This window comes from Aptenodytes forsteri, unplaced genomic scaffold, assembly GCF_000699145.1.
Source record: "Aptenodytes forsteri isolate BGI_AS27 unplaced genomic scaffold, ASM69914v1 Scaffold264, whole genome shotgun sequence".
In the NCBI taxonomy this organism is placed as follows: Eukaryota; Metazoa; Chordata; class Aves; order Sphenisciformes; family Spheniscidae; genus Aptenodytes; species Aptenodytes forsteri.
In genome coordinates this window covers 931,456-957,722 of record NW_008795936.1, presented here as the reverse complement: position 1 = coordinate 957,722, position 26,267 = coordinate 931,456, and the positions used below count along the sequence as shown (strand labels likewise).

The 26,267-nt window shown below is 44.5% G+C and overlaps 1 protein-coding gene across 1 annotated transcript in view; it reads left to right on the top strand.

The window, feature by feature from the left end:
- The window catches only part of IQCA1 (IQ motif containing with AAA domain 1), a gene marked incomplete at its 3' end in the record, with an annotated part of 126,934 nt that overhangs the window by 2,252 nt on the left and 98,415 nt on the right, over positions 1–26,267 (top strand). Inside the window, exon 2 of the mRNA XM_019473617.1 lies at positions 22,743–23,067. Within this exon, the coding sequence (XP_019329162.1) occupies positions 22,743–23,067 (325 nt within the window). The remainder of the gene's footprint in view (positions 1–22,742; positions 23,068–26,267) is intronic.

Here is a 26,267-nt window from a genome sequence, read left to right as displayed (position 1 = left end):
CACAGCAGCTAAACAAAAGAATTAATTTAGAGCAGAATTAGGATCATAGAAACAAGACAGACAAGAGACAAGGTCAGATGTCTCACTCCCAGCTCACGTGCAACTCTCCTAACCTGCTTGCTCTCAGTTACTCAGCTAGCTGCAACTAAATAAAGTGATTTTCTCCTTGCGGCAAATAGCCAGCAAGCCGCAATGAGCATATACACAGTGGGATAGAAATGCCAAGAGAGGACTTTCACAGCCTGCTGGCCCCACTTCAGAAAAGCACTTCAGCAAAAGCTCAAGAGGGTCTCCATTCAGGACAACGCTTAAGCACATGCTGAAATTTAAGTACGTGCTTAAATCCTGCTCCTCCTCAGGCCAGGCGCTAGGTAAAAGAGAAAAGCTGCTATCCAGTTTTCCAGGCATTTTTAGCAATATAAGCTGCTCCTCTTAGGGACCATGTGCTCTTCACTAAGCTCCGGATTTGGAGCCAAAGCTCGGTTGCTTAATGCCTGAGCCCTTAGGACACAAGCAGTCCTTTCGTGCTGGGATGGGATGGCGCATCGCACCAGCACCGGAGCCCGGAGGTACCATCCGCATGGAAATAGCATACACCACAAGCCAATGGGAAAGCTAGCATCAAGGCTGCTCTTTACCAGTGCATTTTAAATGGTCCAAAACTAAACTAAGGCTTTAATTAAACCCAGGACCTTGCTCATGAGACACGTGATTCAGTGAGGGAGCCCCATCTAACCAAGCTGCAGCTCAAGAGCCAGAAACCCATGCTACTGATACAAACCTGCTGCATTTCACACATCAAGAGGGAGACGTCACCGCCTCAGCCTGGTCTCCCTTCCCTGTGATGCAGCACCCAAAATTTAGGCATTTGCCATTTCTTGCGGCCCCCTCTCCTCTCGTTATGGGACCTCCTCTCCTCCAGTGCAGGAACATGCTGGTCCACAACCTGTCCAAACACTACATGTGCCCAGGACCAAGGTACTCTACTGTGGGAGACTGAAGACCTGGACAAGAAGCCTTGCCAGAAGGTACATTTCCTGGCTACAGTCACACAAGGAGACGTGAGACCAGTATGAGACCATCACCACTGACGTGACTCCACACACACACAAGGACATCAGAGAGCTGACAGATCTTCACCATCCAGTGTTTTGCATGGCTCAGATGCGCCCAGACCCCACCCGCCCTCTGATCTCGCACAGGCTGCTTCTTCGCTCACTCCAGCGAGGGTCTCCATCACCACCTTCAACAGCAGGAGGAGTCTTTACAAGAGCCCAGTGTCAGATTACATTAAATTAACAGATACATTAACACGCAAGCTGATCAAGCAAAGAGAACAGCATCTTGCTCTGAAACAGCCGCCAAGCAAAACTCAGGCATTCAGCTCCTCCACTGGTGTAAATAGATGGAGTACAGTGGGCACCAAAGGCAACAACTTAGTTTGCACCACTGGAGGAGCTGGCATGACCACGATGATACAAAGCCACAGCCTTGCTGCAAGTCACAGCTTTTCACTGAGCTGGTGGAGTACTGGTCTGAGAACACATTTATTTAATTAGGCCAGGAGCAGCTCAATAGGTCCTTCCCACTCCCATGGATGTGGCCAGACAGCTGGTGGGGCAGTGATGTCTTCGGCCTTCATCATTCACTCACTACATACCAACCATCCAGCAGTGCCCCAGGCCATGGCTCCAAAGCCATCTTAATCTTCCTTCATCCTCACCCAGCGCATCCCAAGCTCCCACAGACAGCTCCACCAGCACAACCGCAGGGCAGCCAACAGTCCAGAAATAGCAACAGGCAGCAGAAGGAAGGACCTGGCAATCAAGACGAACGTCCCTGCAAGCATGGGTGTGGGGAAAGAGCAGCTCTGCCCTTGCATCTCGCCCTCTGGCACTGAGACAATCTCTTCAGCACACATTTCCCTCTGCTTTGGCTCCATCAATCTCGCAGCTGCGATAGAGCTATACTCCCAACACTCCAGCTTGAGAAGGAGCACACCCCACTTTCCAGCTCGGCACCCAGGGCTCACACTAAGGGCAACCACCAGCTACCAACTGCAGACTAAACAAGGTTTTCTTTGGTTTGGGTTTTTGGGAGGTTTTTTGTTGTTGTTTTGTTTGGTTTTTTTTAAACACTGCCCACAGTCTGGACCCCTAATTGGAGACTCACCCAGCATGAAATCTCCTAATCCCATTTTTTTTCGTACCTCTCCCTGCCTCCATCAGTGCTGATGCTGGGGGAGATATTGTGCCTTGATGGTAAGGAAGGAATAAAATACAATGTCTCATTAGCGGCATTCTAAATAGAAAAATAAATAAATAAGGTTTTAAAGCCCCCTTGCCTCTTGTTGGCCTTCCAACCTCCCCCACCGCCTATAAACACACACGACATGCTAGGAGGTGTGCCCAAGAAATGAACTGCCGAAAGCAGAAGCAGGAAGCAAGGCAAACTGCAATTGCAGCAAACCACTTCAAAGGCTTCAGTTTTGCTCAGAATCGCTTGAAAGGAAACTGGCCGCTCACGGATGTTCATCTTTCATCTCTTACCCGTTTTAAAAGAAATACTGGTCTGATTGTCTCTACTTTTCTTGGGCAAAAAGGGTTTCGTGGAAGGCAGGGTCTAAAAGCAAAACACAAATAGGAAGTATAAATGCTTCCTTAAAACCATATTTGGTTTCTTTGTGAAAACACCCAGCAGCTTTCACTGCCTCCCAACAGCAATTGATAACTTTTAGGGGAAAAGACATTAGTAAGACACAACGCTATTTTGCAGAATAACATGGAAGGGAAAATCCAAAACAACTAAGTGCACAACACTGAAGACCTAGAGAGAGGTTTGCCTGGGGCAAACATCTAACTGCTGTAATTACCGTGAAAGGTCATCAAGGACACCTCCCCATGCAAGCTAAAAACATTCATGTAAGCATTTCACATGGTTAGTGCAGCTTTTTTAGTGAATGTAGCAAAGCTCTGACATCGTGCCATACGAGATGATATCAGAAAACAGGCATTTTCTCAGAAAGCATAAGAAAGCTGAGAACATTAAGCACCTTCCAACTTCTTGCTATCTTGCTCTTAAACATGGCCATTAAAAAGCAAGTTCAAACCAACCAAAACACCCGGTAAAAAAGGAAAGGCTACACACACAGGACTTCACAATGACAGAGCCACGTCCTGAAAGGAGTACAAAAGAGTTCAGTCTGCAGATATAATTGGTTTTAAGAGACAAATTCCTCCCAGGTGCTGGCTGTTGAGAGGTTATCGTGTCCCATCTCCAGCCTGGGAGGGTCCCTGTGCATCTCATGCTCCAGCAAAGGTCAGCTCGTGCCTGCCTTCCTGCCCGCTGTGCCTATGTGGTGGCACCCTCCCGCAGCCAGATAACAACACACAAACTACATGCTGCTTGCTCCACAGTCCAGGGACAGGGTGTGCTCCTCTCACACGCAGACATCAACATATGACAACATGCTGCTCTGCATTTTTTTGCATGTGGCTTAAAGGCAGATGCAAAGGGCGGTTTGCACAAATGTTTATCCTTAGGCGCTTCCCTCCCTGGGACCCCACTCGGAGGCTGGGGGCCGAGGAGTGAGAGCAGGACAGGCCCACTCCCCAACAGCCTATGGGTCCCTCCACGGCTTCATCCCACGGGTGGACGAGTATCCTCTTCTCCTAGAGCACCCCTAACAGCCCAGGGAGTGCAGGAGGACACGTGGAATGCTCTGAGCAAGAAGTCCTTCAAACCCTGCCCTCCACTCTGCACAACATCTGGGGCTGCCCACATCTGTTCAGCAGGATGAAGCCACAACACACACAGGTCTGGCTACCTGATTTCACCTGTCTCAGGCAAAATGATTATTTTTGGGCTGAACTGCTTCCTTTACAGTCCCAGATCTCATTTTCAGAGGTGGGGGGGAGAAAGCCTTTGACCCATTAAGTGCCTTTGTAAGGGAGTCAATGTTGGCATCTGACTCTCTTGGCAAGATAAATATACAATAATTTAGGTTGGAAGGGACCTTTGGAGGCCACCTGGTCCAATCCCCTGCTCAAAGCAGTGGTAAATAAATCACAGCACGCCTCCTCTGCTCGTGCAGCCAAAGGCACAGGTGGGGGACACATGAGGAGCGGGGAAGTATGCAAGAGACCTTAACACAAGAAAAATCTCTCCTGCTCTGAACACCGCCGTGGAAAACAAGTCTCCTATCTGAGAAGAGGCTGCTAACCCACATGTTGCCCTGACTGACCACCTCATCTCTCTGACCTCTCACTCCAGAGCCTGGGAGGGCCTCCTCTCCACAAAGAGACCTCACCAAAAAGCAGGTTTTAGCCCTCAATTCCCAACCAAAGAAACATTCAGGTGCGTAGAAGGTGCATAACTGACCTCTACCTGCAGAAACAAGTGTACTTGGTGCCTTTGGTCTAACTTTTACCCCTGTAAAGGGGGTGGTGGTATTATTGTGCACCTTGTAAAGCAGTCCTGTGCCAGCGAGGGTCTACCTGACTTCATTTACCCAACGTGGCCAACCTAAGAGCTCTAACTGCAGTCTCAAAGATGTTACACCACCATATGCTAATGCCAGACAAAGAAAATACTGCAAAGCCTCTGTTTGAGCAAATTCACCTGTTTTGTGCTTTGATCTTGATGCAGGAAGCAGAGAAACCCCGTGCTACCCTTCTCCAACTCAGACAAAATCTTTCCCTATGCTCGCTTCCAGCTATAACCCCACAATAGTTACGAACTGTTTTTTTTCTCTGGCTTTATTATTTCATCTCATCATACCAAAAGCAGAGACAGACCTGGAAACTAAATCACAGCCACCGGTTTCATTCATAAATTTGTCTGCATCCTTGCAAAATGAGCTATTGTTGTTATTTCTCACCGTTTACCACCTCGAAGCCAGAGAGGTATTGTTTTCATTGCTATTGTGAGAACAAGAGCAGGGGGGAAAAAAAAAAAATCTTGAGCTTCCCTTCCCCTCCCAATAAAATATAATGGAGAAAAAAAAAAACAGGGCGGATGTCAGATCCTCAAGGATTTATTTTTTTTTTTTTTAGCTATCTATAAGAGCTCAGCCTGGTGCTGCAGGTTTCTGAGTCTGAATTTTATCAATGGGCTGCACTGGGTCCATTTGAAAGGACCAGGTGTTCGGTGCTGCAGGTTTCTGAGTCTGAATTTTATCAATGGGCTGCACTGGGTCCATTTGAAAGGACAGCAGGTGTTCGAACAATGAACCCAGGCTGCCTCTACATCTGGGCTACAAAAGCCATCGTGGTGTTTACAAGAAACAGGATAATCAAGAAAACATCCTGCCACAGGCACCTAAAAAACTACAGCCCCTTGTTATTCATTTTTCTCTCACACTGCGCCGTTTATTTATAGCACTAGAAGTTGAAGTGGGAGGAGGAAAAAAAAAATAAAATAAGAAGTTTCACACTCATTTCCATGCAGAAGTGACGCACGTGCAACGTGGAAGGGAGGCCAGGCGCTTGGCTTGTATTGTTCCCTCAGCTCTAGGTGGGACATCATTAACCCTTGAGCTCTTGCTGCTACTCATGAATTAGCCAGGCATAAGTTGTTGGTTTTGCTTCATTCATGCAACCACATCATTTGAACCTAACTCATCCTGGGACACTCCAGATGGAAACTGAGTCCCCACATACTGGATATAACGTCCTTAGAGCCTAAACACAAAGAGACAGGCAATTATGGGGGAGGGATCGTGGAAATTGCTCATCCATCTTAGCCTTCAGCACTTAAGGTTGGATCCTGATGGCCAGCAGAGTAAGAGAGGCTCTTCCACAGCTTAGAGAAGACACAGAGGGTCCTCTCCCCAGATACCCTCTGGAGGAACCTCTTTCCCTCCATAGGCAGCACAAATGGAACCTTTAGAACATTTCTCACCATCCTCAAGAACGACTTGGAAAGCTCCAAGGTATCTCCTCCTTCCAGACTAATGTTTTGTGACTCAGGTCATCCTTATGTCCAGCAAAATTAAGTATTCCCTCCCATCATATCCCCCCTTCCCTGCTTTAATAGTTTTGCTTCTGGAAGCCTTCAAAACACACCAGCTAGAGCCCCTGCACAGAAACCTGGGGAAATGAGAGCTGAGTTGCTCAGCCTCTCAAGGAGTTTGACTTCCTTACTTTTGAGCTGAATCAAAGAGCATTAACCCAAGAGGTGCTCTACTGGAGAGTGGGAGAGAAAACAAAACAAAACACAATGAAACAACAGCCTATGTGCACGAATAACAGACGAACTTCTCCTCTTCTGGGCAATGAACTGCTAAAGCAGATGGCTAACATCCCCTTCTCCTTTAGGCCCAAGTCACTCTCAGATGCTGATTTAAAGACATCAAGTCCCAGAGCTCAAACGCTTCCCTTCAATCACACAGTGGGTCTGGAAGGGGATCTTCCTGATCCAGACTTGACCCCTGAAGGGTTGAGCTGCCTCCCCTGCCCCTTACTCATGGTCTTCTCTACCCTATATTTTGAATTGCTGACTGGTGAGCCTGTAAAGCGAGTAATGGTTAGAAGATCTGTATATCTTAAAAGAACTGAAATGGGTCTGTCCAGAAGTGCCATTTCACATGTGACATTGAATACATCTTTACATTACACAACCAAAAGAAATGCTACTTATTTCCAATATTTGTTTTGCAGAATAATATAGACTCAACCTTTGCCCTCCTAAGTGACTAAAGCTTGACACAGCGTTTGTGTTAATTTATTACAAATTTTCTAGCTGAAGCCAAATGTTCAAGCCAACCAGTTTTCTAAAACCTCTGCTAACAAATTACTTGGATAATTGCCAGAATCCTGAGTCTGATTCCTTTTTCTATTTCTTTCTCACCAAAAAAACCCATCTGGTGCATGTTAATTATCAATCTGTATCAACTGCAAGATTTATGCCAGCAGGCATCTTTAAGAACAGCATCCTAGATAATTAAATAGCTGAATAGCAATGAACAATTGTCAATACAGAATAAAATCAATGCACTCCCTGATGTTTCCTAATGATAGAGAGCTGATACTATTTGAACCAGCTTCTTTAAAAGCTTTAATATTATTGAACAACATTATTTCAGGAGAGCTGATTTAGGGTTTTACTTTTTAACAAAGAGAGAAGTGGAGTCTGGCATGGCGTTTAATATCTGGCTGAGATTTAAAACGCACGCTCCTTATGAAGTATGACATTTTATACCTGAAACCACAGGAACATTTCCCACATTTAAGTGATAGAGGGAAAATTCTTCAAATTAGATTTGAACTTTATACCTTCTAATTCTGCTCCAATCCTCCTCCTCCATGTACCACGCTCAGGCCTGATGAACACACTGGTGCTATATCAAAGTCTAATAGACCTGACTACTGACAAATCCCCTTCGCTTAGCCTTGAAGTAAGCAGCAAACCTCCTGTAGATCCGGTAGTAAATGTTAACTGGCAAAATAGCTCAGTGACTGATTGCAAGGCTAAATGAACTGGTCAGCACAGCCCAGCTGGCAGAGCCATCCCTCCTGGGTGTCAGCGTGAGCTGGAAGCCAGCACTGAAGCCACAAGGCAGACCTAAGTCCCCAAGCTTGCAGAGAAGAGCCACCCAGAGCTCCTTTACACACTTTAATCCAAGCTAAAGGAAAATGAAACACTCATCTGCAAGGAAGCCCTGAGCAACATCTCCCCAGGCTTGCCTGTCAGAGGTCCTACTTCTCACTTTCCTGGACTCACAGGTCTACTGTGCAACTCAATTGCAACCAGGTCCTCATTTGGGAACAGCTGCCCTGCTCCAAGTGCTGTCACAGCCACTGTCCCTTGCAGGACAGCTCCTATGTCGAGCCCTCCAGAACAAGAGGGACACCGACGCTCTGGGGTAGGGCTACAGGGCAAGGTGGTTTTTCAGTGCAAGACATCCAGCAAAATCCAGCTCACTAGTAGCATGCAAACGGGCCTCTTCAACAACCCCTCATGTCAGCAAGAGATGCCTCGTAGAGCACATCACATCCTACACCCCAGGGAGGTGCAGCACAGATACCTCACGCCTGTCCCCATGGCTAAACAAGCAACAGGATCCTTGACTCCCAAGCAGTGGCCCAAAGCCTCAGCTCATCCAACCCACATGATGGAGAAAGCCCTGACCCACAGCCTCTCCCTTTGCATGCTTTTTGGGCCAGCAACCCGCAAAAAAAAAAAAAAAACAAAACACCACACCACACCACTCTGCCTTCCATCCTGTGCCTTGAGGGACAATCCAGACCTTTGTAAGTGCTTTGAAATATGAGTTGCAAAGGCAGAACATTTTTCCTATTATGTTCCTTGCTTTACTTAAGCCCCTACTCAATAAGAGACAGGTGCACTAAGCTCTTTGCCAGGGACCTGCGTTTAGAGGAATCAAGTCCTCCAGTTTTATACGTTATCCCCTTGTAAGCTCACTAGTCGCCTCTTAAGCTTGTAATAAAAGACTTTTGAAAAATGATGGCACCTAGTTTCCAAGGCAGCAGAACTTTTAAACTTGTGTTTGCAAGAGCCTTAGGAATTACAGATGCCAAAAGGAACACACTGTATAAAACCCATCACCTATTCCTGCTGGATAGATTAAATAACACAGTTTTATTTTTTAATGCAACATGATCTGGATGAGGAAGTCACTATCGACACTATACAAAAAATATACAACGTGTGGAATAACAGCTACAAATCCCTTTAATCTCTGCTGGTACCTAGAGATCTCCGATGGTTTGGTGCCTGTAGGGATTATCGGAGATGCGTGATCCTGGGCTGGAAAGACTGAGTTACTTCACGGTGTTGACTGACCGCCAGTGGTCCGCTGGACCTCAGCTGCAATTCAGGCTGCGGTGCTCCAGGGGAAGAGATGAGAAGGGAGATAAAGGAAAGAAGAGGAGAAGACAGCTGGAGGTGGGGATGGAGCGTGGCTGAGACAAACCCAAAGCGTAGATGCAGCCACAGCAGAAAATATATCACAGGGCAGTCCTAGCACTGTCTGAGCAGCCCAGGCAAACCTGCATCCTCTCAATTCAAATTACTTGAAACCTCAAGGATTCAACTGGAAACCTACAGCAAACCAGAACATCTCACATTGCCCAGTTTCTGTTTATAAATGTCTATTTTCTTAGACTAAACCAATTACTTATTTTCAGTCCTATGCTACTCCCATTTCAGCTACAAAGCAGGCTCCTTTCCCATGAAAAAAAAAAATCAACTCTGCTTATTTCATAATTAATTTTACTGCATGACTTTTCCCAGCAACACAATTCATTGTTTTTTTCAAGTTCCCTACAAACTGATGAAAATAAAAAGCCCCTCAGCTCATGCACAGGCTCCCTGCACGCTCTCACACACATCACTTTTTTGTGGCTTAATTTCCCATTTTTAAAAGGAAGACGTTTGCTTTCCTCCAACTTTTTTTTGGGGGGTGGGGTGGAGGAGGGAAAGAGAGCAATGGGCATTACTTCATCTTTAATACAGTTTCTAGCACAGTAAAGACCATCCTTTGCACTGCGGCACTAAGGTGCCAACAGAGAGCAATAAATTCAGATTAATAAGTAACATCCACATCGTATCAAGCAATCTTGTTGCTCTCGTTTCAGTTGCTTCAGAAAGCTTCCTACTTTTTTGTCTCAAACTGTCCTGGTTTCGGCTGGGATAGAGTAAATTTTGTTCCTAGTAGCTGGTACAGTGCTGTGTTTTGGATTTAGGTTGAGAACAACATTGATAGCAACAACTAAAACATCAGCATGTTAAGTAGTGCTTACGCTAGTCAAGGACTTTTCAGCTTCCCATGCTCTACCGACTGAGAAGGCTGGAGGTGCACAAGAAGCTGGGAGGGGGCACAGCCAGGACAGCTGACCCAAACTGGCCAAAGGGACATTCCACACCATGTGACGTCATGCTCAGTACATAAGCTGGGGAAAGCTGGCCGGGGGGGCCGCTGCTCGGGGACTGGCTGGGCATCGGTCAACAGGTGGTGAGCAACTGCACTGTGCATCACTTGCTTTGTATATTTTATTATTATTACTACTATTACTATTTTACTTTATTTTATTTCAATTATTGAACTGTTCTTACCTCAATCCACGAGTTTCCTCACTTTTACTCTTCTGATTCTCTCCCCCATCTCGCCAGGGGGGAGTGAGCGAGTGGCTGTGTGGTGCTCAGTTGCCGGCCAGGGTTCAACCATGACACAAAACACATGCAATGGGTTGCTTAGCTATTAATTTTAGAAGCTATTTTTGAGTGATGCATTGCAGAACAAAAGAACTAGTCATTTTCTATTCTGACTCCAATTCCTGAATTTACTTACTGAATTGCAAGCGTTACTCCCTTTCTCCTAGAGATTTGGGAATGGTATCTTGAGGTCTATGGGAAAGGTGTGTTACTTAGGGGTTATGGGCAAATTGGTCCTTAAAACCGTACGCACTGATGGAGACAGTACTGCTGGAACTCTGCGGGTAAAAGTCTTGGCTGAAAAAAAATAGTTCGGCAAAATAGTTTGGCAAAAAAGTGATGTACAAATGCCCGCATTAATGGAAATAAAAATGTGAGGTTCCCATCCAGGCTGTGAAGACTCAGTTAAGGCATTAAATAAGAACAAAACACAAGTTACTTCATGCTTTTGAGAACTCCCTCCCCAACCTGCAGATGGATGAGGATCAGGCATTGAAAGGAAGCAGTCAAATTTCTGATGTAAGCCACGCCAGCACGAAGAACCACTTTCACGTTAACACAGTTAATTACAAGCTGATTTTACACCATTTTCCAACCTTCCCCAAAGAAAAAACAACAGGTACTCAAGCTTGCTTACTCCTAAAAAAAAAAAAACAAACCCAAAACCCACACCACCAATCCAATACACCAAAAGAAATCATGCAATGGGCATAGCCATGGTACAGCTCAAAAAATAATACACCTTCAATGCTTTTTATTACTGTCTTGATCCTTCAAGGTTCATATTTTTAAGCTTTTCATCCAAAACCATGGGGGCTAGGAACTTTATGTGAAAACTCAATAGCCAAGAGTCTCACCTAATTATATGAGCTGGGACTTCAGTGGAGAAAAAAAAAAAGGCAAAGGAACACAGACACCCAGAGATTTATAGCAAAAAAACACGATTGCTAGCAAAACACTCATTGTCCCAAACTTCTTGCTCTTTCCCTTCCCCACCCACTCTGTGGAGGAGCGCATTTTTTCCCCAAAAACATGTGATGTGTTATAATCCTGTCTTGCTAGCTTTGATTTTTCCCCTTTTAAAAAAGGAGCCTTTTAATGTTGTGCAACAGATGCTTCTCACTCTGCACGCAGGCAATAAATTAAAAAAATTATTTTTAAAAACACTAACTTCGCTGCCAGCTAGACATCATTTACAAGGAGGCAAAACAGCTGTATTACCCTCGAAGCCAGCCTCCTACCAAACCAGGGCTCAGAAGTTACGGGTGTGATTTTACAGGCTACATCACAACCTGCTCCCATTTCCCCCATTACTGATTTTTTTTTTTTTTTTTTTTTTTTTTTTAAAAGGAAGCAAAATACTCAAGCAAATCCTGCTAGGAGTGATGAAGCACCAATAGGTAAGACAGAGACAGATATCCCCAGTCTCGGCGGTTGCTTCCCAGCTGCCCTTGGCGTACAGATGTGCTTGATTTGGAGATGCAACTGATGGAGGAAATACAAATGCACGAGGCAGGTTTCCAGCTGTTGCGAGGGAAAAAAATAATAATAAACTGGGTTTTAAGTGGTAAGGGAATGGAAAACCACTAGAAACTTGCCTCAATAGGTACTCAGAGAAAGAAAAAAGAAAAAAATAAATAGAGGAAAAATGTGAATGCAACTGGGACGACCCATTGGGAGGAAAAGAAAAAATAAGAATAAAACAAAGAAAAATAAAAATAAAACTCACTTTCTTCCCAGTCCTGAAGCAGCTCCGGGGAGGGGATCGCCACCCCCACCCAGTAGTGCGGGGCGCGGGGGCCAGGCGGGGCAAGGGGCCGCAGGTGCCTGGGCGAAAACCCTGCTTAAGGGGGTAAATAATACACCACCCCCCCGTACAACATACCCCAGAGGGAAACACCTGCCGGTAACGCGGTATAACCGGTTCCGCCGGGCCTTGTTCGCTGGTGCGAGGCCCGGGCGCCCCTTCCCAGGGCCAGGCCAATAATACACCACCCCCCCGTTCCACATACCCCAGAGGGAAACACCTGCCGGTACAAACGCGGTATAACCGGTTCCGCCGGGCCTTGTTCGCTGGTGCGAGGCCCGGGCGCCCCTTCCCACCGGGCCAGGCTGCGCCGCCGGCCCGGGGTCTCCCCGGCGAGGGTCGGGCACCCGAAGGGGTGCTTTGAAGAGGGCAGGATTCAGCCCCACAAAGTAATCGGATCACCTCAGCAGCGTTTAGGCCAATATTAATGTTATTTGTACTCCGACACTAGGCCCCCTTCTACTGCTTGCAAACAATACTTGAATTCCTCTCTTGCAGACCAAAATTTGCACAGACTGGGTTTTTTTTCTGTAATGAACTCCTCATGCTTTCAGCACAATACAAAGCTTTAAAACTTTATTTGGAATAACCAGACACTGATGATGGCATTGTATCAAAGTGCCTGCAAGGAGCTGTACTCATTTCTCCAGAAATATTACTAAGATACCAAGCCCCTATATTAAGATAGCTTTATTATTGCTGCACTACAAAGTTGGGAACCTAACTGGCATTATCACTCAGTATTTTGCTGTTTGCTGCCTCCAGGTCCAGCAGTACGAAACCCTGGGCACAGCCAACCCAGTTTGGGGCAGCTGTTGTGCCCAGTTCTGAGCTGGATGGGGCTTGCTGAAGTTCACTAAAATAATAGTACATTGCCTAGGGGGAACACCACACCCTCAGGCAGTATTTGCTGCCTGGTACTGCTCTGACCTGATCAAACCTGACCATATCCAAACTGCTGCTCCAGCAGGTTGTAAGCACAGCCTCTGAGCTTCTTAGCCATGATCTTCTCGTCTGGCATCAGTGCCACCAACCTCAAAGCCTCCTGTTTCTTTTGCTCAGTGTCCTCTTTCTAAACTCCAACTCTTTGCCAGGTAAAACCCTTCAGACTAAAACGTCCTTCCAGCCTCAGAACTAGAGCAGCTCTCCTTGTCACTTCCATATTGGGTCTGCCCTAGCCTAGCGTCCAGCCACCTGCCTCAACACATTTGCAGTCCCAGCCAGATACCACCGCCAGTGCCGCTGCTTTCCAGCCAGGCAGCTTCCTTTTCCTTGCTCCTTGGCTCAGGACAGGAGGGTGAGCTGAGAGGAATAAAGGAGAACATCACCAAGGGCACAGCAGAGACTGTCTGGGGACTCTGTCCAAGGTCACAGATCCCACACAGCCTCCAGCAGCCATAAATTTGAGGAAGGCGTGGTTAGGACCCTGGCTAAACCGGTGCAGGGTCACCGAGAATGGTGACTCAGTTAAGGGAAGTTCACAAAGTAATGGATAGTTATCTAAATAGCATTGTTTAAAAGAAAACAAAACCAAACCATGAAAGTAGTGTTTGACCTCTTCCCGAGAGGGTTCTCAGAATCCGTCATTCCTACTGAGTGTCTGAATCATGGCTGCTCTTATTTGAGCTAAATTAACACAAAAGGAATTAAGTTGAGTATAGCTGGAAAATACTTGTGCTTCAACTGTTTGCCTTAACTCAGTCTAATTTTAATAGAGACAGGACTCTTTAGCATTTCCTATAGCATTGTCAGCATTGAACAGCAAATCCGTATAAACATGATACACATCTCCACACCACATGACAAAAATATATACAGTTCTGTTTCCAAACGAGGTAGTGGTGCTGGTAAGGGACTCCAATCTAACACTGATGCTACTTGGCTCACTTAGCTATAATCACCCTATAGCTGCACACAGCACAGCATTTATAGCTAGGCTAATCTAGTCCTTCATAAACACAAGTCTGAATATACACCAGTTCATCAACCACTGCACCTATAGAGCTTGAGTTAAGCAACAGGCTGGACAGTTTTGTTTACTGTATTCTACACCTCACTCAGCGTACCAAGTTTTCTGGACAGTTTGTGCTTTTCCTTATCGCCCCAGCAATTGGATTCAGGTTATAACCTGAGAATCTCAGCATTCCTTTCAAAAACTAAATAATTTTTTAAAAACCCAGAAAAAATGTGAATCAAAAATGCTCCCAAACCATCAGGAAAATAAAACGTACTAAATTCTTACCTAAATATACATGGCCTTAAAGGTTTAATTTCATGATTTTTAAATGGTTGGGGCTGACGGTGCTGGCAATCCATAAAAATTTTATCTTAATGTTTACTGTTCACAGCCTTGTGTGTTCCTCCCCAGCACAGAGCTGGGTTGCAATCAATACCAGTAGTTACGAAATAGGAGCACGTTCTCATTTTGTCCTAGGCTATCTTGTTTTGCAAGGTACAGCAGAGTTGGTTCTCAAGTAAGTTACCAAGGCTACTGATACATGATTATATGTAGTGAGGTTATCCTGCCTGTGTACCATAAATCATGGTAAATTAAAAGTATTTTAAAAGCCACGTGACAAAAACATCTTATAGCAGACTGCCTTACTTGAAGGCAGTGGAAAAAAGAGCTAATAATGCATGGGGTTTATGAGAAAGAGCTTTGGTACTTTGGGCAAAAATATTTTAGGAGACACCACCTTATTTGCCTGGGAATGGGGATGGCTGCCTATCTTGCCAAGTCACATGGAAGACAGACTCCATCCTACAAAGAAATAGGCACATCACTAAGTCACAGCTGAGTCTATAATACCGATTTTTCAATACTGTACAGTCACATCCTGTGTCCTGTATAGAAATGCTACACAGCACATAGCTTTTTTTGAGTTTGAGGTAAACAGCTGCTTCTTAGACATCTGGAAGAACAGCTGCCACACACATACACAGAGAAATTGCATGCGTCTCGTGCAGCCAGTTGGACGTGCTGGCCGTACTAAGTGCGCACAGGACAGTTGTCTTGCATGCACTGCAAGTCAGAGCAGCCAGACCAGCAACTTTTGCAGCACAGAGTGCAGCACACTGCACATAATTTACGTGGCTGGGATTTCAGTATTTCCAGTCAGTTTATAAGGCGTGTTCACTATCCTCAAGGCCCTGTGATTTTAACAGAGATGTGGTCTAAAGCTCATGGAAGCGTGTTATTCCACTGCTTTAGTAAGCTTTGTATCAGGATAGAGACAGGACACTCAGCTATATTCTCTTAGGGTCAGTAAGCTCCAGCAGCCAGCCAAAAGAAAAGTCAGCATGTCCAGACATGCTTGACATTTTCGAAGGACAGTTGTGCTTACGAGAGAGCATACCCATTACATTTGCTGTAGGGTTGATTAAGTGCTGGACGTATCGCACTTCCTAAAGTACTCAAACCCTAGCATTTGCATACAGATGTACATTTTGTTCCAGACATTGAACAGGAGATTTACATAGATATTTTTGCATTTATGTTTTCCTGCTGCATTTCCTCCTCTTTTATGAATTTGTTTATCATTTACTCGACCTGTAGGATCTTGACCAGTAATTTCTTAACTTGCCCTAACAGTCCTAGTCCAGACACGTTCAAAGCTCAGTCTTGGCACTGCTACCATTTGTACCAGGTTTTGATCACCTACAAGACATTTGCTTTAAACAATCAAAAAGCTTTAAAATTTAGTCTCATGTCACAAATAGAACTTATATTCAGTGGTTAAATATTAATCTAAGACAAGATCTTTAGGATCTCCCCTTCTGCTTCCGACAGAAACAACCGAAGGAGAGCAATGTATTTTATATTACATCCCCAAAGCTCAGTTAAAGAAAATTAAGTTTGCAAAACCAAAACGTAAGAAAAATGTCAGTGCAACTTTTAATCCCCTCTTCTCTCCCCCGCTTTACATGGCTCCATTATGATGCAGTTTCTTATGTTGTGATCACATCCTATTTTCTTCCCACAGGGCCCCAGCCTCATTCAGCAATTGGGCTGTTGTTGAATATTTCTTTTTATCCCCTCATTCAGCATGTGGCCCCAGGCTGTATTCCTCAAATTCCATCCAAAACGCCACAATTATTAGCTTCCTCCTGGGCATTCCTGCATGTTCTCTCTCGTACATCTCCCAAGCATTCACGGATTCATCTTTGCCCCTCTTTCCACCCCTGGTGAGCATTAGCATGTCGTCCTGCTTATGTTAAAGCAGGAAAACAGAAACAGAATCAAAATGATCGCAACTAAGACTCAAAACTGCAACTCCCTCCCGTGCCTCCCTTCATCCTTAATGAGCAGGTAGGGAGAGATCCTGTGCATTACTCATACGTTGTCTCCTTTAGGAAAAAGCATTGTCAGTGGAAATATCCCAGGAGCACTTGTGCTAGAAAACAGTGAAAGAGGCGGCTACAGTTTTCAAGAAACTGAGTAGAACGTGTTAACTTTGAGCTTAAGGCCTCCTGATCCTAGCAGAGGCAGAGCAGCACCCAGACACAGCATTTGCCCTTTATGTATGCAACTGTAGGCAGCTCAAAAAAAAAGAAAAAGATGCACATAAGGTGGTTAATGCTGAAATAAACTTCATTACCGCACCCAGTAAAATGTGGTATATGCAAATGCTGCTTGAAGCTTGAGTAGGTAATATCTTTTCAGCTCTGGCCTATTTCTGGCTATCCATCTCTCAACAAAGAGCTCACTACAGTATCTGCTGCAGCAATACTACACAGTAATTGGATATACGTTACCAGAGCTCTCCTTCCCCATCCTTTCATGCTTCCCTGGCCAGGAGGAATACTGCTTGCAAAGGAGAGGAGGCTGCTGTTCTCCTTACCTCAAAGCAAAGGGCAGCCCCCAGCCCAGGCAGAAACTGTAGCCTGACAGACAGAAGGACGGCCCTTGGAGCGTGCTACAGGGACGTTCAGCCTAGAGTAACATCTCCACCACCTTAATCGCTTCACAATGTCCTCCTGTAAGAAAACAGCCATGTTTCCAATCAGCCTTCTGAGTTTGGCTAGAGCAGGTGCTTGAGACTTGCTGAGGTGCAGTGTTGCCACCGCTGCTTAGTGAAGCACGCTTCCTCGCCTTCCCTGCAGTTTCCCATTACATTTACGCCACAAAAATCTTTTATCCCCTATTTGCTTTCTGTTGTAGTACCAAAGACTGCAATTGGAGGTAACAGAAACATAGAGCTGTTCACATTAACAATGCCAGCAGGCTGTATGTTTTCTTCCCCAGTCACAACCAAAGCCTACTGAGATTTATCCTTTCTTTTCCCCATATGCTTCAAACTCTGTAAAACATCAAGGCTAGAGCAAGCATGCTTAAGGGAAGTCATCTAGCAGCATTACATTCACCACCAGCTAAGAAGCTTGGCATAATTGTAAGGCTAATCTTATTTTAGGAGCAAGGCAGGCCTGACCAAGCTCAGACTCACGAGTCAGCACTGCTGCAGACTGGAGGCTAAAGGCTTTTAAAACAGGAATTGATTCAGACAACCTTTCAGTCAATTTGGTTGTGTCATAAGACCACACTGATCTCCGTTTCTGTCTGCAAAAAGTTCTCTCTATAATAAAACAAAAGAAAAAAGGGAGGGCTGCTCATGTAATATATTTATCCCAGCAATCGCCATGCAGTACCTGAGCAGGTTGTAGTGGGAGAACAGGTAACTCTGCTGACCTGAATAAGCAAGCAGTCATTTTAAAAGTCTGATGATTTTTAGAAAGAGAGAAGAAAAAAAAAGCAGCAGCATTTGTGCAAGCCCCTTTTCTTCTCAGGGCCTCACTTTCCCCTCCCAACCTTTGTCTCTTGTTTCTTTATTTTACAGAGGCTGCAGGGCAGGGTTTCCCTCCCCCGTGTTTGCCCAGGGCTTAGCACAATGGCTGACCTGTCAAGCCTCACATATCTAGAGGACACCTTGAGGACTGGCCCCTGCACACACTTCCTTGTCGCTAGACCATGTCTCAGTCTCCTCTCGTCTGCTCCATGACTGTTGGCTTCATCTGCGCAGTGATGAACATGTGCCGGGCTCCTTGTGCCTGAAGGAGCCCTGCTCCATCACACAGATCCCTGCTGCAGCCCAGCTCCACACACCCTTGCTCTCACAAGCCCTGCCGGTGCTTTCTCCATTCCCTGTTAGGTGGCCCAACACAGCGCAGTCTCATCTTCTGAGAAAGAAGAAATGCAGGTAGTTTGCAGTGGCAGCATAGGTGCTTCAGAAATGTTTTAACACACACACACACACAATTTAGCGCTCATTTAATCAAACAGGAGTTTTCATATTAGGTGAAGAGAGCTGGGCCAAGCCAGAGTCAAATATTTTCTCTTCCATCTCTTTACGTGTGCCCATCCATCAGAAAAACCAGTAGGGCCCATGCAGTACTACACTCTGCATTTACATAGTTGGCGTGTGAAAGTGTGAGGTATTTCTGTCCTCAGAGGACAGACAGCCCAGAAAAAACGGGCATCAATGAAGCCTAGGTTCAGCCCATATGCAAATCCAGAGACAGACACAGCTTGGAGCGCAAACTGTGCCACGTCCTGGAATAACAGAAATAGTGTTCCCTTTGGCAGCTAAGTAAAAACACCAAGACACTTTGGGGGGAAAAAAGAAAAACCACACACACAAAAGTAACCCCACTGATGCCAGATTCCACTGCTGGCTCGAATGGTCTGAGGGACAGTTTGCATGCTCAGCACAAATCCTACCAAGAGGGCATACTTAAGTCTCAAAACCAATTCAACACAAGTAAGCAAGCTAACCTTAGCTGCACTCAAAACTGACTTTTTTTTTTTTTTTTAAGGGTAAGAAGAGATGGGTCAAGCAAATGTGCAGAGTTAGAGGGCCCTGGAATAGTAAAATGAGGCGATGTATAATTTGGCAGGATTTTAAACGTCTCTTTATAACTTGAGCAGAAAAACATATTTTTAAGCTTCACTCTAAATAAGCAGATCAGGCTCTATTTTGAGCAAGAAAAGCGAGATTCAAACTAGAAATCATGCTATAGCAAAAGAGTCTTCTTAAGCCCTTGTTTTAGACTCTGTTTCTACTTTGTGGGAGTGAAGAGAAGGGACATCAATTAGGAAGTAAAGCCTTGACCTTCCCTCTAAGCTGTAAGCTGCCAGAAAGCACTCTGGGGGCTCTGGAGTTAAGTCACTTTATGTGTTTTTTCGTCACCCCATTACAGTGTTGCTTATTATCCCCATAACACTCCTATTTTGTAGTTGCTGCAACAATTTGCAGCATTACTTACGCTGTTATACATATGCAGAGATCAAGAGACAGACTTCTTTTCCGTCCAGGATTTAATAATCTTATGCCTTGAGTAGGAAAATTATGCTCAGTCCTGCTGGTTGCTTGCACTAGTAGGCTAGTTAGATGCTCTAATCCAATTTAATTCTGATGCAATATCATCCTCAGGCATGGATTCAGCTCACAACCTACCCATTACACAATGGGAACAAGACTACAAGATGAACCAGTAACAGTAAATAAAAAGCCAGCGCACTCAAGGCTGCGTTGTACTCCCTCTTCAGTGCATGGAAGCAATTTTGAGGGAGTTTGCAACATAATGCAGAGAGAGACTGAGCAAATAGGCAAAAATTCAAATAGGGGTTTAGGAGTCACGTGCTTTCTGATTAACAGGCAAGGAGAGTGAGTCCTGTCCTTTGCTTTTAACACATAACCTTGAGGACATGCATCACTCCTTCTGACTACCCTTGAACACGTTTGTCACCAAAGCTGGGGAGCTCCTCAGGAGTACAGCAGCTCTGCCAAGTCCTCCAGAAAGGGCTATAAACACCAAGCACATCTGATCCTTCAGACTAGTCCAGAAGGGCTCCCATTTGGACACTAGTAAAACCTGAAATAATTATTTTAATCCTGTTTTGGGGAGGGAAAACTAATGGCTGTGCATGCGTCCTCTATTTTTTAATCAGGGTGAACCAAAGAAACACTCAAATCATGTTTCTGCTTGCGCTGTCCAATTACCAAGTACCTGCTGTTCCCCATCACGTGACTAACAAACTGAAGCACTAGGGCAAGGTCCCCCCAGGGTGTCGGTCACCCTGACCGCAACAGGTACACAGGAGCTATCAGCTTATCACAGCTGAAAATTTAGCAGTTCCACATCAATCTTTTCCTTCAAGACTTCATTTTCCAGTGGGCCTGTCCCTTCTTTTGCCCTCATTTACACAGAACATCACTGCTGCAAAAGCTACAAACATACCATAATATCCATAGTCTTAACATCTGACCCACAGCAACGTCCTTGCAATCATCTTAATGCTTATCTGATAAACTAATGCTTTATGGAAGCAATTATGTTCCATCTATATTAGAGTACGTTAACATAAGACAAAGGGCTAGAGCACTCCATCCCCCTCCTCCCTCAAAAAGTCATTCGAAATATAAAAAGAAACTGGATATTAGCGGGCTCAGCAGGAGGAACCACTTGACATTCCTCAGTCAGAGGAGGCAGAAAGGGAGATTATTGTAAACTGGAGTGGACAATCATGGAGTCAGTTCTCATTGCAGTACAATCTGTTGTCTCCATGCAATAACCTGCATTCGAAACGCTCTAGCCCGAGGATACCCACTGTTCATAAATCAGCAGTATGGTTGTGGGGACAACCTACAGGGCCAGGCTTTCTCAAAGATTTATAACCTCCCCACTATCAAATGGTCTGTGAGTAGGCACAGCTAAGTAAGTACAATACCGCGTTGTTTCCTTCTGTGCTGGAAAACCCCGTGAACCTCACACCAGTATACGTTCTTCCGTGTCCTGACTTCAGAGGAAGCGTACAAAACTCCCATTGATCAACGGGCAGAGCTGTTAGGTCAAAACTAATGCTGCTCTTGTTTGTGCCAATCTTCTCCACTCTGCTGGTTTTATTTTGTTTATCTCCTGCACCTGGGTTAATTGCTGCAATTGAGTGATTCGGGTGGTGCAGTGGGATGTAAATGAAGTTGGAAAAAAGGAAGGGGAAAGACCTGGGTGGGCTGCAGAGGCATTAGGAAAAGCAAGACCAGCTGCATCCTGCAGAAACCCAGGTCAGCTGAAAAGTATAATATGTACTTTAAAAAGTTAATGGTGCAAATTCAATAGCAGGGTTCAGATTGTTGGTGGTTTTTGCTGACTGCTGCAGGGAGTCCCAGCAGCATCCTGGACATGCAGCACACCCCCCACGCTCAGGGTACTTGTGGACTGGAGTTTGCCCTGTCCACCCCACTGGTCCCTCTTGCGGCACAAGCCTCAGGTCATTCTGTACTCCGAGATTGGGAATGATAAGATCAGCTGACAGAGCTCCAACTTAGGCATTTATTATTCAAGCACAAGCAATGTTAACAGTTGCCCAACTTTCTCATCAGAATTAATATGCAAGCAACTCCCTCAGTGCTGCTCAGACTAGCAAGAGGTCTGCTCTGAAAGCTCATCTAATGGAGGCGGTGCCTTTTACTGTCTTCATCCTTCTTTGAGAGGCTCTAGGAACAGCAAGCAATAGCTAGGTTAAGCACATGGATGGGTCTAGATTGCACCATTGAGGCCAATGGCCTTTATTTCTAGGTCTAAGAAACAAAAGTCAGCTTTCCCTGTTACCTTAGCCCACTGTTTTCCCCTCCTCCTGCAAACCTGGCAATGTGAATCAAGAAACTGTTTTTTCTCCCAGCATAACTGAGTCTCAGCGCAAAAGAAATTTCTTAGCTCTGCTGGTAGAGAAGCATTTTCAAAGATGTAAGTTTTTTTGAAGCCTCTCACTCCCAAGAGACAGTCTCCACCTGGCAAAGAGGGGTTACAAAGTAGAACAGGACCTAAAAGGGTTTTTCACTACCGCAGATGTTAGCACCTTTCAGTGACGAACCTGCTGTTTGAGCTCTTCTCTGAATAAAAGCCTCATTGCCCAGAGTCGATTTCTTGCTCCTTTAGGATGATTTCCCACAATATTCTGCACCAATCTGCATTTACCATGAAAAGCCACTGACAGCCAGTCCGTGCTCACATCAGAGCTCCACCTACTCCTACCAAAACTACCAAGTAAACAGCATTATCACTTCTGGAAATTAAGCTGGCATTAGGTGACACCTTCCATATCACACAGTCCTCTAGCCACTGGACCACACGTTTAGCAACTGCTTGGAGTGCAATAGTTGCTACCGTAGAAATAAATTATTTTCCTCACTTCACATTTGAAATAGCGCCCGCAGCTACGCTCTAGCATTGGCACCAATACAGCCCTTACCCTACAATTAGTTCCAAGCAACCACTTCAGAAAGGCAAAAAAGCAACACACACTTTAGAAACATCAATTGGTCCTCATCCCAAACATGGAGACACCTAAACCAGACCTTCAACCATCATAAGGGCTTTGGGGGGAGACACCTTTTCTATTAAACCCTCTTCTCAATTAGCACAATTGAATGAAACTCATGGCACTATTGGGGGTTGTATTCAAATTCAAAGATTTGAAGGATGCTTCAAGCATGTTAAGGATGAAGTTGAAAACGTCATCTTAAACTTAACTTTTAAGCTTTCATTAATAAACAACGTTAAGATTAATATTTTTAAAACAATCAAAAAGAGAAACTTTTGCTAATGGTTAAAATACATTGTAGTTAAAATCTCTTTGTAAATGTAATGGCTCACATTTCCAGGCTTGCTTTTTTGAGAAATCCATACACATAGAGCCCTGGCATCATTGTGTGCTAACTCTTGCTTTCATGTCAGGTTAACATAGTCTCCTCTTTTCAATTAGCACTTACAATAAGATGTGGACAGATGCCCAGAAAGACCTCGACATCCAGCTCCGGAGAGAAAGAGAAGAGTTCCTCCAGCCAGAGAAGGACCGCGTGAAAGTATTCAAGATGTTAGCCGCTTCCTACATCAAATACATGCAAATCTTCCGTAACTTGGAGACGGCCCATGACCAACTCGTTCACTGGCAGAAACGGACAGTGATTCGGCAAGTGCTAGATGGTGTTATCGGCCGAATCCTGGAGATAAAAAAAGAGATGGTGGAGCTGGAGAACTCGGAGTTTCATTACATTGATAATATCCTGGAAGATCTAAAGCTTCTCCCGGTAGGTCTACCCCTATTATGAGCAAATTCATAGGAACTTTGCCTATCCTGTATTGTAAGGACAGCGACATTTACTTGCAGTCTGTGAAGTTCCACCAAGTGATTTAGCTTCCTGCACGTTCACTAATGTACTAGGTGATCAGTAATTACAGCATTTTTATTAAAGATCAGAGTATATTTGATCCATGATGAGCATTATATATTGGAGCAAGATTTAAAAGCTGATCTGCTTGATCAATATGTTGCATTTTTGCTTCTCCATAGCAGCACAGGCTCTGTGGATCTTCCACTTGCACATGTCCTAACATGAAGTCATATTAGCTTAGACAGCTTCACTGTTCGTGGCAGCAGCTTGACTCTGATTTTAATGTGGGATTAGATAGAAGATGGTCAACTGATAACCAAGGTACAGTCCACTTCAGTCTGCCCTTTGCATCACTGTGAATCAGCCTGGCCTCAGGCCTCTTCCAGAGATTACAGGCAATGCTAAAAGTTGTATGGTCTGGTCTACTAGTTTGTAGTATAACGAACTACTAAAATGACAAATCTGAGACAAGTCTCTTATTGTAAAGGAGGCAGGAGCTGGGAGCGTTTTCAACATCCAGGGTTCAGGATTGCCTAATGTAAAAGCAGCCCCCTGACAGACAGACCACTAAACCAGATGAATACAACAATAAGGCAAAGTCTTAAAGCTGTGCTCTAAAAGCAGTATGAAAAATTAGCTGCAAAAAGCTGGTTAGTTACTTCTCTCGCAGGCAGCTCCACCTATTGTCAAATTCAGGTACCGCTGCTAACAGCTTTTCGCAAGAAAGAGTTAGAGTTTAAATTATTGCTTTTTTCAGGACCCTAGTTATAACGTGAGATAAATTGCCTAATATCAGTATAGCATTATTTTGATTTGCAAAAATGTTTCTGTTTGCAATTGCATGCATATTTCACTCTGCAAATTTAGGATGGTAATTGCCATGAATTTTCACCAGCTCTTTACCTTCTACGTTAGTCATAGCAGAGAACTATTTTAAACTATGAGAAGGCATACTGGAGAGCATAAACACAGTTCTGGGGCAACTGATCCCTCAAATCATATTTTGAAATCATTAAGCACTACTGTTTTCATGACTTGTAAATCCACCTGCAGAAAAAAGTTGGCAAGTCTGAAAAGTCATGCTTGACATCTATTAAAAAACAAGCATAAATTCAAATTCCTGCACCACACCTTAATTTTAAGAAGGCGTGACATATCTACCTAACTAAAAAAAGCACTGAAGAGATTTCAGGCTTTTTCAGAGAAAACGTTATTTGCCATAGTAGATAGGAATACAGACTTATGGGGTTTTTTTATAAACTAATCACATATTCTTGGTTCCAACACAAAATTACTGGCCAGTACTTGACAAATAACTGCTGTTTCTTAAAGAATCCGCCCAGAAAGGATCTCTCTAGTCTTTCCTTTCACTATATTATCATGGGCTAAAATCCAGCATGATTGTAGTCAGAGAACGCAACAGAGTAGTCTTGTTTTATATCTTATGCAATGATATTGCATGCTTTTTACTGTGTCACTGTAAGGCCAAGTTTCATCTTTCTTTAATTCTGTGCCTCATGTTTTTGTACGGTTGCCTTCCAACACTCAGTCACTCCATTTCCTGGGGTAATTGTAAAGGTATTTGGATACACAAATCCCATGCGGAGCTGGGAGTGGCTAAAAGGCTGTAACTGTGACTTGAGGATAAACATCACAAATTTAACTTTTCAATGCTGGGCCCAAACAGAGATTATGAAGAGAAGTAGTCTCCCTACTCCCCACCCCTTCCAGCCTCAGTATTATGGCTTTGATCTCATCTTTACAGTCAGTAAAAGTCACAGTCCAGAATCTCTTGTAATTAAAGCCCAGGTTAGACATCAGAGATACTCATCACTCCTACACTGACTGACCCGCACTGCTACCTGACAGTGTAAAAGCCCTCTCATCTTATGTGAGGGTGTCCAGACAAACCACTTGATTTCTTATACCTAAAGACAGCCAGATTTGCGATCCATCCTGGAGTGATTTGCACTCTTAAAGCACAATGTATAATCATTTCCATCACCAGTCAAGGATGTTAGAAGATGCAAACAGGGAGCTTAGCAAGACAAATATTTAGAAACTTTAGCAGACAAGACCTCTGCATTGATAAAATCAATAGGGATAAACACAGTCCTACTTGGAAGCTTCCTTATGCTGCCATAATAGGGATGTCCCGGTCTGCGCAGTATGCAACTGAGGGAATTAGTAATAAAATCTTTTAAGTTTGCAGTTCACAGGGGCTGTTTTCATTGGCCACAGCCTTCCCTGCAAATTCTTGCTCTAGGAGTTGGAAGGCCTTAGAGCTCACAAGCAGCACATTTACCATGCGCCTGTGTCAAGGCAGGAGCGGTGCTTGTTCTTCACAGCCAGCGCTTGTCACCTCTGGTATGGACAGATAGAGGATAAACTGAGGCTGCAAAGGATCAAGTCAAAGGTGTCCCTGAGCACGTCAAAGCCCACCGAGTTTCCATATTAGACAGAACAGAGAACACCGATAGTGCAGCATCAAGTCTTGTACCTGTCTTAGGCTCACTGGGCAAAAGGACCAAGTGCCCACATATTCCTGGAGACAAATTATTGTGTGACTTGACTATGCAACTCCTCATGAGCAGCACGACAGGGTAACTGTACTGCCTGTCTCCCCCTATCCCTCCGGGTGAATCATTTGCTTGAGGAAATATTCTAGATATTCCTGAAACATCCAGAAGACACATTCCCTACTCCCCTAAAGAAATATACTTGCTAGTAATTATCCTTGAAGAATCGTCTCCAGTCTTCAACACGATACAAAGAACAGATTATGCCACTCTGCAGCACCTTAACTTTTGGTGTGGTTTTTTGTCTGCCTGGCTGTCTTCTTTTCATTTCTCAACAAGAGTGAAATTCTACAGGAGAAGAATCAGTAGACATGCGAATCGGTTACATCTTTTTAATGGTAGAAACATAGAAACATAGAAACAAGTAAATACAGCCATTTGTAATCACACCTGATTTTGAGAAGTGACTGAGACATCACAGTCACAGACAGTGACAGTTTGTCTACAGGTAGAAATACCTGTAGATGAACAGAATTGTGCTTTGGTAGCTTGTAATGGTTAAAAAAAAAAAATGCAAGAGAACAGACCTATTTTTCA